Genomic DNA, 18,762 nt, shown 5'->3' with positions numbered 1-18,762 from the left:
GAAGAAGTTATGACCGATTTTTTGGATAGGGATTTGAGTCCCGAAACAATTGGATTTTTTTTAATACATATTTCTTTTAATCGCATGAAAAGGTAATGTATATATAAAATTTAAGAATGTCAGAATAAAGTTATTTAAACGCTTGTCAATGTAATACTTTGCATGCGTGCTTAATTTTTTTGTTTAAGATTACTTGCTGTGTCCGCGTGAAGTCCCTTTTTTAAATTTGAATTATAAACAATCATAGGATTTCAAAACAATGTACGCATATACATGTATATATGTAGAAAGTTGATTTTGCCCCCTTTTTTAAGATATAAGCGGGTACGCCGATTTCAGAAATACCTGTACAGGTTGTTAAAAGCTAAATAAAAAAAATCATTTAAAAAAATATGAATCAGTAATGAAGCAGTATGTCAAATTGTTAATGGAAATATGTACGGATAAATTTGTTCAATCGTTTTATCTGGACTTGGCGTTTATCTACATGTAGATACTATAGAAACATGCAATGATTATAAATACAACTCTGACGGTTTTGAAGAGCCTAAATCAGACATTTCCATGTAACTCCATAGAATGATACTTAGAACACGCTGGGGCTGGGTAATTGAAATCCATATATATATATATATATATATATATATATATATATATATATATATATATATATATATATATATATATATATATATATATATATATATATATATATATATATATATGTTAACACCAAAATACAGAATACATGGCCATCTTCCTTACTGTATTTGGTAGTTGCCGTGTTCGATAGAAATAAGCGTAAAATGTTTGTGTATCACTGTATTTTGCCAATATACGGAACAAATGTAGCCGTCTGCGTAATGTGTCTATATTTAGATATGACTCTTCAAGCGATACGATAAAATTAGCTTATCTCACAGAGTCCACAGAAAGAGGGTGATGGTGCAACATGTATTATTGGTGCGAGCAGGTCCATTCGTAGTTTATTGCCAACATCTTTTGGAGTAGTTCATCAGAAACGAAAGTAGGATTTTTTAAAAATGCCGATTTTAAACAATCGGATATCATATCACATGAGTTGATACAAGTATAAGCAGTATTCTGGTGCCTGTATTTCGTTTAAGTTTATTGCCAAAATAAAGGGTACGCCCGTCTTACATAATAAAACACCCTCGTCAATCCACCACTTATTTACGTACATAAATAAATCATGTGATAGGAAGTAAAAATACAGCACCAATCGCAACTTCTCGGGCCTTTCCGGCAAGCTCGGAAAAACACCAAAAATGTATTAACACCGGATGTTAGAATTTTATACAAAATGGAGTCGCTTCCCATTAAAATAAGTATCGGCTAGACAGTCTTGTATGTCGCTTCTGTGTTATATTTTAGTGTGTATCGTTTACTTTAATGAAGTATAGCTCACATCTCAACAGATCGTAAAAGGTGTTCTATTTATTTCAAGTTTTACAAAAAAGGGGTTTGTCATGCACGCCTAGGTAATACATTCGAGGTGTTTTTCCGAGCTTGCAGGCCCGAGAAGTTGCGATTGAATACAGCACAACAAGCGCCATGTTGAAACGTTGAATGTTAAGGTTTGTTCTCATAGTTTTTGTATCATTAACTGACGTTTATGTGGAAAGAACAAGTCTTTATAATTGTTATTAAATGTACGTTTAAAAAACTGGAATTATCCGTAAAATCGCCAATATTCTTGAACTTATTGGTTTTGGTTATAATTTAATAAAAGCGCGCAATTGATATAATTTACGTTTGCCGGGGGGGGGGGGGGGTTCCGAGGCATATTTATTGAAATTGTTTTCTGTTAATTGAAGAAATTTTAATTTCCCAGAAGAAAAAGGGTGTATAAAGGAAACCAAACCTACATCTTGATCTGCGCATTTAATAAACATTTAGATTTTGATCTTTTTTTTGTACATAGGAAGCAATAGATTTTTCATAATATTTTTTCGTATTAGAAACGGACAAAAACTCATATGTGTGACTACTCTAAACCTAAATGTATTAATCGCTTCAACTAGTGAATTTTTTTGTGTTGCCTAAATTCATTCAGGTGTTCATTTTTTTTTAAATTGCAGAACTTTCTTAGAAACGCTACCAGGTGACTGATTATGGCCACACGAACTTGGGCCCAGGATGTGTTACGGTGTCGTCTCTGTGAGACCCCGGGCCCCCCCTATGTACTGTGACATTTGTCACATACATCTGTGTAAAGCCTGTGTGGGGGAACATCTCTCTGATTTATCAAAAGAACACAAAGTTGAGCCATTTGAAAAGCGTGGATCTACTGCAAAATGTCCGAAACACCCTTCAAACATAAGTGTACTTTACTGTGAACAGTGTGATTTTCCTATCTGTGTGCAGTGTGCTTCTTCACAAAGGTCATGAATTTGTTGACATTGCCAAAACACTAGAACTTAAAAAGAAAGTCTTAGAGAAAGATTTACAAGAATTAGAAAAATCAATTTATCCTAAATATCAAGAAATAGCCGTTAGCTTCCCTGATCAGAGAGCTGATCTGTCTCAAAACTCTAGGAAAATAACAACAGCTTTTGACAAACATGGAGAAGACTTGCACAGAGAAATAGACATCGTTATCCAGAAAATGAAATCAGATCTTGGTGAAATGGACTCCAAATACCTGGCTGTCCTAAATAAACAAGAGGATGAAATCAAACGCACCATTTCTGAAATAACCACGAGCATTGCTGAACTAAAGATACTACTTAACTCCAATGATGTCAGCATTGTCTCTGCCTATAAATCCAGGAATGATAAATTAAAAAGATTGCCTCCAAAATTCACCGTTTGCATACCACGTTTTACCCCTCAGAAGATCAACAAAGAACAGCTTTATCAACAGTTTGGTTCTCTGTCTGCGTTATCTATCAAAACAGATGAACATGGCTACACCGTGGAATCTCCCGGTGCTGAGTCTTCTCTTCCGAACAGACCGCTCATTGATGTACCATGGATAATTACGGAAATCAGTACTGAGTTTAAGGAATACCCTAATGGAAAAAACCCAATAACTAGTGTGACCTGTCTGAGTGATGAAGATATATGGACTTGTGGTAATGATCATATTATAAGACTCTATAATCTCTTGGGAAAACCAGTGAAGTCAATCCAAATCAAGTCAGGGAACGGTCCACAGGACATAGCAGTGACAAGGAGTGGGGATCTAGTTTATACTGATTACTTTGATGGAACTGTGAACATAGTGAAGAATACACAGATACAGCCAGTGATCAGACTACATGGTTTGAACCCTCGCGGCGTCTGTAGTACCGGTAACCTCCTGGTTGTCAGGAACACTGATGATAAACAATCAAAAGTTGTGCGTTACTCTGGCTCCACAGAGAAACTATGTATTTAATTCAATGACAATGGACGGCCTCTCTATTCATCTGGTTATTACATCAGTGAAAACAGGAACCTAGACAGCTGTGTGTCAGACTTAAAAGCCCGTGCAGTAGTGGTGGTCAATCAGGCCGGAAAACTCCGATTTACCTACACTGGTCCTCCCTCTACTACCAAGGAATCATTTGGTCCAGGCGGCATCACAACAGACAGCCAGGGTCGGATCCTGACAGCAGACTTTCACAACCACCGTATCCACATCCTGGATCAGGACGGACAGTTCCTCCGCTACATTGACAACTTTCGCTTACAGGGTCCATATGCTTTATGTGTGGACACCAGAGACAACCTCTTTGTGGATGAGATAGCAACGGGAAACGTGAAAAAAATCGAATAGTGCATTTAAACAAACTTTAAATCATATGTAATGAAATACATACATGTACATCTCTAAACAGTGACAGAGTGACTCTGTGTGTGAATAAGCGTATATACCTTATACATGTTATACCAACACTACTGACTATTAACCTGTAATAAATGTTAATAAACTCTTTTTCAATTATTTAAACAATAAAATGCTTTCTTTGTTTATATTTTAACTAATACCGTATATTGATAATTGAGTGTGAAGAATTCACTAAATTACTGTTAATGTACAAAAGTACGTTAACTAAAAGAAACGTCTCTTGTGAGACTTTTAGTCTGACATCATGAATATTTCGTGCAGTCCGTCATTTTTCTTGGGTTGCTGTAGGCTTCGACCAATCGATTAACAGGGCGTGTCGATTTCTCTCCTGTCAGTTTTTTTTGTCAATTTCAACTGCTGTAGATTTCAACCAATCTGTTTCTATAGAGCTATGAATTAACTAAGTTTCCGTAAGAACTAGAGGAAATAATACTTGGTAGATGTGAATATAACTGGGTATAGATGGACCAACTTTTTTTAATTTATTAAATGTGAAAAATAAACCATTAAGTGTCTACAGAATTAATTGTTCAGTTAACCAGTACTGCAACAGTATTTTTTCCATCAATCTGATTTTATCAAACTTGGTAACTTTGTAGACTTGTGTACTTCCAAATTTTGCTACCATTGGGGAACCCTCATCTTTCGTCCAATGGTCTGATATAATTATGAAGATCTTGAAAAAAATTAAACCCCATGCAGTCATTCATTAAAACGAATTTGATTTATTTTTTATTTCTATAACAGACTTTTTGTACCTATCAGATATACATGTATTCAATACAAACTAAATATGAAACTGATTTATAAAGAAAAACAAATTTCCACAATATAGATAGAGAATAATACATACCCGTTTCCATATCACAGCCAGTATCAGCTCGAGACTCCAATATCAGCCAGAGGGCCAAAGGCCCGAGGGATGATATTGGTCGAGGGCTGATACAGGCTGTGATATGGAAACGGGTATGTATTATTAAATTTTTTACATACTTAGTAATAAAAAAATTAAAAAGGCATCAACTTGAACAAATTGATTTTAAATATCATTTGAAAGTAGTCTGTACATGTATTAAATAAAATATGAGATTTTGTTGTTTTACCAAACATGTAGCTACTGAACCGGAATTTCCTTGTGTTTTAAAATTAACTGCTCCAAAACTGTAGTGTTCAACTGCATTTAAAAATGTCGACGTAAGAAATGTTTCAGTTTCCTTCTGTAAACATGCACAAATGCCGAAACGGAAAAAGGCAAGGGGTATGATACGGATCCGTATCAGCCCTAGGGCTGATAACCTGTATCAGCCCCGGAGGCAGATATGAGTTTTGGGATGTCATCTTTATCACATATGCAAAAAAACTGTTTTAATTACCAAGTATGTAATAAAGAATTATAATGTAAATCATATTGCTGCAAATTGTTGATTTAGAACAAAGTGCATAATTATCAAAACAGCTTTTTCGTTAATAAATGCCACTGCTTCAATTACTGACATGTTGAATACAGTCTGATGTGCTTGATGAAAATATAAACCCAGACGTCACAAGGATACAACATAGGCCCTAGCTTGTTTCACTATGAGAGTAACACAATGGACCCTCCTCTCTCTCTCTCTCTTTCTCTCTCTCTCTCTATCTCTTTTCATGTTTAGAACCACGATTTGTATGTTCTAATGTTCTAGTCATAAATCAACCTTCTGTATGGCAATAACTTGCCGTTCTTGCGCTATGAGAATAGAAGAGACAAGCTGTGCAGTAGTAACCATGGTCAGTGGTTGGATAGGGTGGATACAGTAAGTCTCTTTGTCAAGCGGTATCAGTAAAATGACACAGGGAAGAATTTTTGTCCGTTTTTATCACTAGTATTTTATATAATCTCTGTAATCAGTGTGAGGGTATGGGAGAGAGGATCTGTCCGTCAGTGTGAGAGTATAGGGGAGAGGATCTGTTCCTTAAGGGTTGGTTTCTGTACTGGACGCTGTCAGTGTGAGGGTATGGGAGAGAGGATCTGTCCGTTTAGGGAGGGAGGGGCTACATGTCTGTGCTGAACGTTCTGAATCTCCTCACTGGGAATGAAGTAAAGAGGGACGTATCGTAACACGCCAGAACTCCAGATCTAAAATAATCAGAATCAAAATACATGTACTGTGGTTCAGTCTCTGAAACGTTCTACTTTCCCACTTAAACGGCGATGGAATGGTGAGCACACTGTGTTTCGTTTGTAAATCAGGAAAATTAACAAATAGATTTAAACTACAGGTATGTCTTCTTATGAGCCTAAATATAATATTATCTGACTGAATGATAAGTGAACGGTGAGCACAAGGTGAGCGCTTTATGAACTGTGAGTGCAAACGGAGCTGAGCCAAGAGTGCAAGTGAATGCATGGTTTACACACTGTAAGTGAATTCATGGTTAACATATTGTAAGTGAATGCATGGTTAACACACTGTAAGTGAATGCATGGTTTACACACTGTAAGTAAATGCATGGTTAACACACTGTAAGTGAATGCATGGTTAACACACTGTAAGTGAATGCATGGATAACACACTGTAAGTGAATGCATGGTTAACACACTGTAAGTAAATGCATGGTTAACACACTGTAAGTGGATGCATGGTTAACACACTGTAAGTGGATGCATGGAGAACACACTGTAAGTGGATGCATGGTTAACAAACTGTAAGTGGATGCATGGTTAACACACTGTAAGTGGATGCATGGTTAACACACTGTAAGTGGAGGCATGGTTAACACACTGTAAGTGAATGCATGGTTAACACACTGTAAGTGGATGCATGGTTAACACACTGTAAGTGAGTGCATGGTTAACACACTGTAAGTGAATGCATGGTAACACACTGTAAGTGGATGCATGGTTAACACACTGTAAGTGGATGCATGGTTAACACTGTAAGTGGATGCATGGTTAACACACTGTAAGTGAATGCATGGTTAACACACTGTAAGTAAATGCATGGTTAACAAACTGTAAGTGGATGCATGGTTAACACACTGTAGGTGGATGCATGGTTAACACACTGTAAGTGAATGCATGGTTAACACACTGTAAGTGAATGCATGGTAACACACTGTAAGTGGATGCATGGAGAACACCCTGTTAGTGAATGCATGGTTAACACACTGTAAGTGAATGCATGGTTAACACACTGTAAGTGGATGCATGGTTAACACACTGTAAGTGGATGCATGGAGAACACACTGTAAGTGGATGCATGGTTAACAAACTGTAAGTGAATGCATGGTTAACACACTGTAAGTGGATGCATGGTTAACACTGTAAGTGGATGCATGGTTAACACACTCTTAGTGGATGCATGGTTAACACACTGTAATTGAATGCATGGTTAACACCCTGTTAGTGAATGCATGGTTAACCTACTGTAAGTGCAGTGAACACATGGCAAGGTGGGAAAGTAGAACGTTTCAGGGACTGTACCTTATCTCCACATATAAAACTACTCTATATTTCTTTCAGGTAATGATCTTTTTTACTCTATTTTCTTGATCATTTTTATATTGCAAAATAGGATACAGTAAAAATCCAATCATTTATCCGTGTTTTAAACAATAGAAAAGTAGTACAACAGTTTGTAAGCTCTTTATGCAATAAAATATTATTTATATCACAAATATTAATTTATGCAAATTATTATAATTATTTACTTTTGCAAAGATTGAAATGCAAAGAAAAGTTTGTAAAAAACTTTATAATTATATATTACCCTAATTTTATAATTTATTGCCAAACCTTTAATTACACTCACAATGGATAGGAGAGCTCCTTTGTCAAAGCTGGGTTGGATTGACACATGTAGCGGGTATTCCCAAGACTCTCCCTGTATCAAGCCACTGAAAAGACAAAGCAACAAACTCCAACTTAGAAGTATGCTCACATTTGTAAAATAAATCAACCAGTCCTAAATAAGACAAACCTTTTTATTTTAATTTTCTAGCTGACAAATTCAAGTGACTTTTTTATCCTACAGAGGATTGTACATGTAATAAGGAAAAACTCAATTTTTTAACCAAAAAGATTAAATATAATAACAATAAAATTCACCATTGTGACAGAATTTGACATAATGAAATGAATGCCACTGAACCTGATAAGAAAAGAAACATTTAACATTTTTAACATTTACTTTGTTGGGGGGGGGGGGCATAAAAAAATAAATTTTTGAAAAGATTTGTGAGGTCTCACCAAGGTGTGATTTCCAGCATTGGGTTAATTCGAGTTCTGAAGAGGGCGACGTACGGCAACACTTGTTCCTTGTCGTCTACAAACAGATTAACAAGGACATCAATGCATTATAACATTTGATACCCACCTCTATGGTGTCCATGATGTCAACAATTCGATTACATCAACAGTTAAATCAGTGAAGCATTGCAACTCTACCAGTGAACTTGTAAATATGTTGTATGCAAATAAAGAATTTAGCTGCAAATCAGACCAAGACTTTGCTGTAAATTGCATGAGGCCTTCTCTTTAACACTCTGATGAAAACAAGTGAAAATATCTTGTTTAAAGACCGGGGTTTTCAACCTGTTGGTTTACCTCAGGTACATGTAAGTTCAGGTGGGGGGGGGGGGGGTGTGGAGCCGAATTGATAAAGGTGTAAAGCCGCAAGAGAAAAACCTGCTCGCTTGTGTATACATGTTTATATACATAGGATGTTAAAACGCTCTAATTATAGTTTTTCTGATGATCTTGAAAACTATCATATTTATATATGTATATGAACAAGGAAAAACAAATTGTCGATTGTATAATGAATTATATAATTGTGCTAATAGACATTGAATTTTACTGCAAAGTATGGATAAAAAGACAGAAGTAAATTGCACGATCGTCACGAGCGCTAGACATGGTATACACAGGACAAGTTAACGAATGTCAATCATTTCCTAACATCCAATCTGTGGCCTCAACATCCAATCTCAGACCTCAACTCACTTGATTTAGAAGGCTACATTGATAAGGTAAATTTAAAGACGGTGCTTATTTTTTTTTGGTCTGTAAGTTTTAAACCTAGTATGAGCACCAGTGTAACAAAGTTTTGGTACCATACCATGTAGTGTGACCGCAAGTCTCTCTCCGTGTCGGTCCATCACCATGCTCTGTACTAGTCCCCCGACCCTGAAAAATAACACGACCAATGATGTCACAATCAGCAACAGATGAAAATTACTCTCAGTTATTTGTGACAATCACAATGGTATTAAAGTTAATTAATTCTTCTCCCAGCCGATGGTGCATAGGGGCAAGTGCTTATCCCCGATTTGTTTATAAGGGGATAAGAATCATTGAAAACTCCCATAGATGGGACATCAGTCCATTGAAGGTTAACTATATGCAATAAGAAGGTGACATATAAAACTTTAATGCCGTAAAATTTTGAACCTGGGTTCAAAACAACATGCAATTTTCCAAACTCAGATTCAATATTTTGCTGCAAAATATTAAACACCCCCTCATAAAATATGCCACATATGACTAGAAACAGTTTCCAAATCCTATCTGTTTGACGTTATGACAGATTCTGCTGGGACTAAGGAAGAGTTACTGTTCTTACCTTACAATATTCCAAACTCAGGTTCAATATTTTGCTGCAAAATATTATACACCCCCCCCCCCCATAAAATATGCCACATATGACTAGAAACAGTTTCCAAATCCTATCTGTTTGCCATTATGACAGATTCTGCTGGGACTAAGGAAGAGTTACTGTTCTTACCTTACAATGTTCCCATCCTCTGTAGATAGACCCACCTCTGCCAAGCTGACAGACACAACAGCTGACTGAGATCCACCAGTCACAGTGCTCGTATCATCAATGCTGGTGGAAAATGTAAGAGAGTATATGATTGGTTCAGATTCTGTTGCAAACAGCAAGGTTCTACCATCAGGACTCCAACACGCCGCCTGTCAAAGAAAACAAAAGAGAGAGTTACATGTACATGTGCATGCATATCACTAGTAGCCAAATGCATGATGCAGGTAAAACAGAGCTCACTTTGCACTGTGTAGTAAATTACATATTTCTAATCATGCTAATAGAGCTATAGATAGTCATGCCAATTTTAGACTATAGCTATCTCTGTAAAATAAAGGACTCCAACAAGCCGCCTGTGAGAGAAAACGAGTTACATGTACATGCATTTCATTAGGGTTATAATTCTTGAATACATATTTATACTCATTAATTTTGTAATTAGTAGCCCTGTGCATGATGCAGTTAAAACTGAGCTCACTTTCCACTGTGGGGTATATTACATATTTCTAACAGGGCTAAATGGTCATGGACAATTTTTTACTATAACTATCTCCATAAAGCTATGTATAGAGATATAGTAGAGTGTTCAAATTTCAAATCCAAAATAGTTGGGTGCACTCCATCTCAATTTTCTAGTAAATTAAAAAAAAAAACTTCCAATGGAATTTCCTTAACCTTTGCACAAGTATGCCTCATTGTAAAAGATTAAAACAAATGCAATTTCATATTAATTGGTCAAATTTTAATGCAAAAACTTAGATAAAATTACACCATTGTAAAGGAGGGGGGGCATACATTATGACAAAATTCGTTAAAATTAAACTAAAAAATATTTATCATAGATTGCACACTTCTGTGAAATAACAAATAAAAAATGCATGTGCCTTTCAAAACCATTAATACTATTACAAATTATTATTTCATTAAATCAATGTCATAACCAACTTTGTATACGAGTTATTAATCGAACTTTCTGAGTAAGAGTTATCAATCTTCCGCTTCACTTCTTTAAAACCAAAGTGAAAGTAAGCAGTTCAAATCAACAACTTGATATTTTTTGGATTTAGATCAATTACAGGTAAAGAAAATGTAGTTTTTGCAGTAATTTAGGGATAGTAGAATGTGGTCTTATCATTAACATAACTATATATTCCTAAATATACATTCCTACACACAATAACTCATGTCGCGAGGGGATGCTCCGCTTAGCGGTGCCCTTGTTTAATATCAATCAACTTTTAAATTATGGAGGATATAGAGAAAGATGGAACGAGACTTAATCTTAGAAAACCAGAGATTAGACTGTAAAAATTAAGGGGTTAAAGTAATGGATGCGCTTACATGTACATGTATGTACGTTCTCAAACAACTTTCTAGTTGCTATAACAGTATTGGTCTTTATGAATGGAATCTGAGGGGAAACTTACGAAATCACAGTGAAAGAATTTGACTCATAACAAAGCTGCGTAGGAGGGAAGTTTCTCTCTCAATAATTTTGAATTTTAGAAGATAGTGCTTCATTTCAGATGACAGACTCCCTTCTACTGTATTTCAAATGACGATGGTTTGTCAACAAAGTCCGACAACTCTTACAGTTTTAACACATATAAAAAGAAATAAAAACGAACAAGTTTTGTAAATCCGAAAAAAATCTATAGCTTCTTCATGATACATTATATTCCTTATTTGGAATTTAAATTTGAATTAAAGTCTTTGATTTTAGAAATATGATATAAACAACATCACACTTTTGTTTTGATCTCGTCCCTGGTATTAGCCCTCGGATGGTATCGTCCTGGCCGCGCCCTTCGGGCGTGGGCCGATACCAACCGCTCATTCTGATATATGGGCCGGGATCAAAACAAAAGTGTGATATTCTATAAATTATGCCCCTACCTATACCGGACTCCTGTGCCTTTATGGTACAAAGCAACTGAGAGAGAATAGATTCTCCCCCTGTCTCTTTAATTTGCTCTGATCCTCCTCCCCTCAGCATCTCTCTTCCATTTGTTGTTTAAAATAACGTTACGACTTGTACACTACTTAAAAAACTTGCACCGTACCTTACAGTGACTTGCACTAATGTACTCTACCTTAAAACAACTTGTACACTACCTTACATGGACTTGTACACTACCTTACAACGACTTGTACACCACCTTACAATGACTTGTACAGTACCTTACAATGACTTGTACAGTACCTTACAATGACTTGTACTCTACCTTACAATGACTTGTACCCTACCTTACAACGACTTGTACACTACCTTACAGCGACTTGTACACTACCTTACAGCGACTTCTACACTACCTTACAACGACTTGTACATTTGGTCCAGACCTCACACGTCCATTGTTTGGTTTCCCATACCCTGAAATTCAAAGTCTTCATATAACCAGTATAAAGGAGAAATGTTTTTTTCAATATGAAATATACTGGATCTAAATTTTTTGTTTTTAGTTAGTAGTTTTAATCAGAAGAAGTCTAAATCTAAAAATTCTAAAAAAAAAATCTAAATTTTTAATTTTTAGTTAGTAGTTTTAATCAGTAGAAGAAATAAGGTATCATTTTTGGTTGTGCATTGGGATAAACATACGGGTTCGTCACGTGATCAAATCCCATAAAGCCCTTCCGCTTTTAGTTTTAGAATTTCCACTGGAGTTACCTGAACAGCTGAAAGGACTTTAGTTTTAGAATTTCCACTGGAGTTACATGAACAGCTGAAAGGAATCTGGACTAAAATAGAGACACTGAACATTCCCATCAGTTACCTGTACAGCCATTAGTTACATATGTACCTGTACAGCCAAACAGTGGCAGACAAGACTTTGAGTTTCAATAAGGACATTCGTTCTGGCATTTCCACTTTTAAAATTATTTGGCCCAAGGTTAGTTTTCCCTCAAATAACTTCCTTAAATTACTTAGTTAAGAAGATGTGGCGATGAAGCCCATAGATTTTAAGGACTTTAGTTTTAGACCTTCCAATGGAGTTACCTGAACAGCTGAGAAGGCATAATAGAGAAAATTTTGGACTTAAAAAAAGAGACACTAAGAATTCCCATCAAATACCTGAACAGCTGAGAAGGCGTGGCCGAGAAGACTTTGGATCCGTCCGTAGACCTCCTGATGAGGGAGACCCCACCCCCTTCTAACCGCCGAAGCGGAACACACGTCTCCATGGGGACATCCCAAGCCTACAATGTTACCACTTTATAAAGATGTTGTTATCACAATATTAACATATAATGTGGATTGAAAGTTAATTAAAGTAAATATATATATATCGATATCTGCCTATAATTTGGATTTAATTTAAATCAAAATCACATATGTACTGTAACATTAACAATTTCTTATTTTATAAGCAGTTCTATCATCACATGGTCATTATTAATAAATAAGTATCATGAGTATCTTTTGAAACAAAATTATATTGCCAATGTTCACTAATAAAAACTACTTTAAATATGGCATTCTTTTCGCAGGGATTAAATTCAAAATTTTAAATAAAGTTAAACATGAAAACACATTCATTAACAATATTACATAATTTCCTAACCATCCGAGAGGAGGATAAAATACTTGTATGTACTGTCTAGATCAGTATTAATGTCACAAACACTGTATCCTAACCATCAGAGAGGTGTCGACCGGCGAGACAGACAGAAGGATGCGACCGCTAGGGTCCCAGGCCAGACAGGTGACAGGGGCGTGGTTCTGTTGTTGTAACACCTGGCAGGAACTCGTAGACGGTCTGAAAGGTCATAAATAATTTCAATAGACATACCTGGTATTTGCATTTACGGTAAAACACACCTGGTATAATGAAGTGAGATATAGGTATATTAGTTATGTACAAAATGTACAAGTAAGATTTAAGAAGGAGAAATTTAAGTTAAATAGGTACAGGTGAGATATGAGTACCTGGTGGCCAGTGATGTGGGCTCCACGTGCCAGATGAGGACACAGGACTGACAGGCTACTGCCAGGACCGAGGCAGACTGAGGCCTAAAAACACAACACAGACATTACAGGACTAACAGGCTACTGCCAGGAACGAGGCAGACTGAGGCCTAAAACACAACACAGACATTAAAGGACTGACAGGCTACTGCCTGAACCGAGGCAGACTGAGGCCTAAAAACACAACACAGACATTACATGACTGACAGGCTACTGCCAGGACCGAGGCAGACTGGGGCCTAAAAACACAACACAGACATTAAAGGACTGACAGGCTACTGCCAGAACCAAGGCAGACTGAGGCCTAAAAACACAACACAGACATTACAGGACTAACAGGCTACTGCCAGGACCGAGGCAGACTGAGGCCTAAAAACACAACACAGACATTACAGGACTGACAGGCTACTGCCAGGACCGAGGCAGACTGAGGCCTAAAAACACAACACAGACATTACAGGACTAACGGGCTACTGCCAGGACCGAGGCAGACTGAGGCCTAAAAACACAACACAGACATTACATGACTGACAGGCTACTGCCAGGACCGAGGCAGACTGAGGCCTAAAAACACAACACAGACATTACAGGACTGACAGGCTACTGCCAGGACCGAGGCAGACTGAGGCCTAAAAACACAACACAGACATTACAGGACTGACAGGCTACTGCCAGGACGGAGGCAGACTGAGGCCTAAAAACACAACACAGCTATTACAGGACTGACAGGCTACTGCCAGGACCGAGGCAGACTGAGGCCTAAAAACACAACACAGACATTACAGGACTGACAGGCTACTGCCAGGACCGAGGCAGACTGAGGCCTAAAAACACAACACATACATTACAGGACTGACAGGCTACTGCCAGGACCAAGGCAGACTGAGGCCTAAAAACACAACACAGACATTAAAGGATTGACAGGCTACTGCCAGGACCGAGGCAGACTGAGGCCTAAAAACACAACACAGACATTACATAGTACAGGCTACTGCCAGGAACGAGGCAGACTGAGGCCTAAAAACACAACACAGCTATCACAAAGTAAAGGGTACACATACATTATGTAACACGACCATTACAGGGAAACCCTCCCAGCATCAACACAAAGCAGCAATCTCAGGAAAATCTTCACAACATTCACAGCATTAAAATCTTATTGTAAATTTCAGAAATTTTAAAAGCAGCTTCGAAAAAGGATACCTATAAAGTAAAAAAAAAATCGAAACAAAACCAAACATAATGAAACGAAACCAAACAAACCAAATAAAACAAAATCAAAAATCGAAACGAAACAAAGTAGGTCTGACAAACATTTGACATAGTCAACTTGTACTGGTTAAGAGTGTGTGCAGATTTTGAGTTTTCTTGTGGCAAAATTTTCAAAAATAACCCCCACCATATCACTCTAGAAAATGAAATTTTAAGCTATATCAATTTTTCAGTACTAAGAAATTTTGAACCTACTACCTGGTAAATTGTCACATTTCCCCTTTAGGTGTTAATCCTCTGATGTAAAAGACATGCACTTCAGTTAATTAACTAGACATAATTTCGTGAAACACAGAAATAAAAACCATGATCACTCACTGCCATGCTAAGTCTGGCACATTCTTCTGTAGTTTGTGTTTGAGCTTGGGCACCAGGTCACTCTTCCATGAATGCACTTTGATGGAATCGTCTGCAAGGGCATACGCAAATTTGAGGGTGTGAGGATGCCAAGCAAAAGCTTTTACAGGACTCCTCGACCTAGACAACGACAGATTTGGACACATTTAATTATAACAGAGGTTCATGATCATTACAATTGCAAGACTTGTTCATATCTTTATTGCGTATGCCAATTAACAAAAAACAAAAATTCTTCGTGAATTGATCTTGTTTTCTCAATGCTTCCAATATTTCAAGTAGAGCCTTAAATGCCAATTTTTCTGAAATATCAATTCAAAGCCTATTTTTTTATTCAAAAGGCAATAAAATTAGCCTTCCGGTCTGGCAGCACCATTTGAATAGACGTGAGCAGACACTGAGTTTATTCTATATGGCCCTACCAGTTCTTGCTTCTAACAATACCTGAAAATTTGCCCTTTTATAATATATTGACCTTGCCTGTTCATGACTTACCAGTTCACAATGTCCGAGAACTTGGTGATGATTTCTTCATTTGACATCTATAAAACAGTAACCATGGCTATATTCAGCAATGCATATGTATATATTTTCAGAGTACAGCTTTAAAAAGAACAGACACTGTAGTCATAAACTTAAATATTAACTTTTCCAACAAAGATTATGAAAGACAGTCAAATCATTTTAACATTAACCAGTTCATGATAGAATTGAGAGATGTTTCCTCAAATTTCAACAAGTTTACGCTACATACACAGTTATAACTCACTAGCTACAGTAAAACTTGTTTAGCACGAACACGGATATAGCAAACTCTCAGATATAGCAGTTATTTTAAGTGCCTGGTAAAAATTCTTATCAAATCTTTGCAAGATTTTAGGGTTAAAACGCATTCAGATATAACAAATTTACGGATATAGCAAACTGATTTTGAGTCCCGTAGAGGTGAATGATAACAAAATTTGACACTTTTATAATGAATGTCTTCACAAATTAAACAGTTTGCTCTACCATTTAACATAATACATGTAGTTTGAATGAATTCATTATTTTCACATAAATTTTTCAAATCACAATATGATTATTAAAGGCATCAAAGTAAATGAATTTATTATTTTTACAGTCCTATACTGCAAATGTATTACACGCGTTCTAGTCCTATACTGCACATGTATTACACGCGTTCTAGTCCTATACTGCACATGTATTACACGCGTTCTAGTCCTATACTGCACATGTATTACACGCGTTCTAGTCCTATACTGCACATGTATTACATGCGTTCTAGTCCTTTACTGCACATGTATTACACGCGTTCTAGTCCTTTACTGTACATGTATTACACGCGTTCTAGTCCTATACTGCACATGTATTACATGCGTTCTAGTCCTTTACTGCACATGTATTACAGGCGTTCTAGTCCTTTACTGTACATGTATTACACGCGTTGTAGTCCTTTACTGTACATGTATTACACGCGTTGTAGTCCTAAACTGTACATGTATTACACGCGTTCTAGTCCTATAATGTACATGTATTACACGCGTTCTTGTCCTTTACTGTACATGTATTCCACGCGTTGTAGTCTACTGTACATGTATTACACGCGTTCTAGTCCTATACTGCACATGTATTACACGCGTTCTATTCCTATACTGCACATGTATTACACGCGTTCTAGTCCTATACTGCACATATATTATACGCGTTCTAGTCCTTTACTGCACATGTATTACACGCGTTCTAGTCCTCTACTGCACATGTATTACACGCGTTCTAGTCCTATACTGCACATGTATTACATGCGTTCTAGTCCTATACTGCACATGTATTACATATGTTCTAGTCCTTTACTGCACATGTATTACACACGTTCTAGTCCTATACTGCACATGTATTACACGCGTTCTAGTCCTATACTGTACATGTATTACACGCGTTCTAGTCCTTTACTGTACATGTATTACACGCGTTCTAGTCCTATACTGTACATGTATTACACACGTTCTAGTCCTACTCACAGAGAGATGGGGGAAGATAGAATCATGGAGGGAGTTGGCCCACCGAACAAAGGTCAAGGTCTTCTTGGCAGCAACACCGACCCAGTCAGGGACTAAAAAAAACAATGGCGGATAGATGCTACGCTTACATTAGTTTTCATAGTAGAACCTCTGTAACAAGACCTTGGACTTTCAATAGGACTATCTTTTCTTGCATCAAAACAAGTTAAAAATGAGGCTGGTTTCGAGTGAAATATATACATGTAGATGCATAGATTGCATAGTCTTAGCTCAAAAGCCAACCAAATCGTGTTGATTTCAAAAAGCTAAGGCTGAGTGTCCAGCAATGAAATATACAGGACTATGTCACATTGCTGATTGACATATTTACCCAAAATCCAAGCTCTTCTGACTCTTGTTATTTATTACTCTATGAATAAACAACTGGGTTTTTTCTGCAGGTGCATATATCTATCATAACATACAACATTTTTTCTGAAATTACAAATTTTTGGATTTTGACTTCAAAATATATGTAGGTGCATTTGTAGTGGCATATTCATGTAAGTAAGCAAAAGAATTTTGTAATACAATAGGCACAGAGGACAACGTGGACAATTCAAACTTATTAATTTAAAATCACGAAAAAAATTACTGAGAATTACCCCCCCCCCCTCCCCCTGAAATAAAATTTCCTGAATCTGCACATGCACAAAATCAAAAGTAGAATAACTCATGTATAAATGTGTGTGTTAGATTTCATGGATTTTACAATAGTTAATCAATGTTCAAACTCAGATAGTAAAATTACCAAAAATTAAACCCCCCTCCCCCCAATACTTTTCTTGATATGTATGTGAACAAAATAACTTCAGAAGAATTCATAACTTTAATATATTCAAACTTCTCACCTTCACTGCTACTGTTGACAATTTCCTCGAATACACATGGAGAACCCATCTCATACCTACAGCAAGAAATACACTAGTCTACAGTAATACACCTGGAGAGGCCATCTCATACCTACAGCAACAAATACACTAGTCTACAGTAATACACCTGGAGAGGCCATCTCATACCTACAGCTAGAAATACACTAATCTACAGTAATACACCTGGAGAGCCCATCTCATACCTACAGCTAGAAATACACTAGTCTACAGTAATACACCTGTTACTTACAGGAATAATTTTTTATCCCCAAACCACAAATTTTTCGCTTTTTGACATTTGTACAGTAAATTTATCATTATATCATTTTTTTTCAAGAAATGTCCTGTTAATTTGAGTGACGTTTTCTAGGTGTTTTATTCCACCTTAATGTTTACAATGCTTCAGTAAGGCATTATTAATGGGCAACCAAAAATTTTGAGTGCCATTTATTTAGTTATAAGCGATTTACAGAGCTCCCATTTCTTTGTTACGAAAAACGGTTTTGTTTTTAATTTGAATGTTGAATTGAAAATTGCAATTTTAGACCTACATGTAGAATGAATGTGCTAAACA

At 36.6% G+C, this 18,762-nt stretch overlaps 1 protein-coding gene across 1 annotated transcript; it reads right to left on the bottom strand.

Moving 5' to 3' along the window:
• Positions 1–4,615: 4,615 nt before the first annotated feature.
• Positions 4,616–18,371, bottom strand: LOC136269687 (aladin-like). The gene is made up of 13 exons (XM_066073835.1): positions 18,168–18,371; positions 17,278–17,369; positions 15,752–15,798; positions 15,218–15,376; positions 13,589–13,672; positions 13,298–13,418; positions 12,734–12,858; positions 11,974–12,034; positions 9,622–9,809; positions 8,956–9,023; positions 8,085–8,160; positions 7,648–7,732; positions 4,616–5,972 (listed from the first exon to the last, which is right to left on the bottom strand). The coding sequence occupies exons 1-13, from the start codon at positions 18,214–18,216 to the stop codon at positions 5,838–5,840; spliced, it is 1,290 nt and encodes a 429-aa protein (XP_065929907.1). The 5' UTR covers positions 18,217–18,371; the 3' UTR covers positions 4,616–5,837.
• Positions 18,372–18,762: the final 391 nt, after the last annotated feature.

The sequence above is a fragment of the Magallana gigas genome, chromosome 10, assembly GCF_963853765.1.
Source record: "Magallana gigas chromosome 10, xbMagGiga1.1, whole genome shotgun sequence".
NCBI classification, from domain to species: Eukaryota; Metazoa; Mollusca; class Bivalvia; order Ostreida; family Ostreidae; genus Magallana; species Magallana gigas.
The sequence above is the reverse complement of the archived record's forward strand: the minus strand, read 5'-3'. Positions and strand labels throughout refer to the sequence as shown.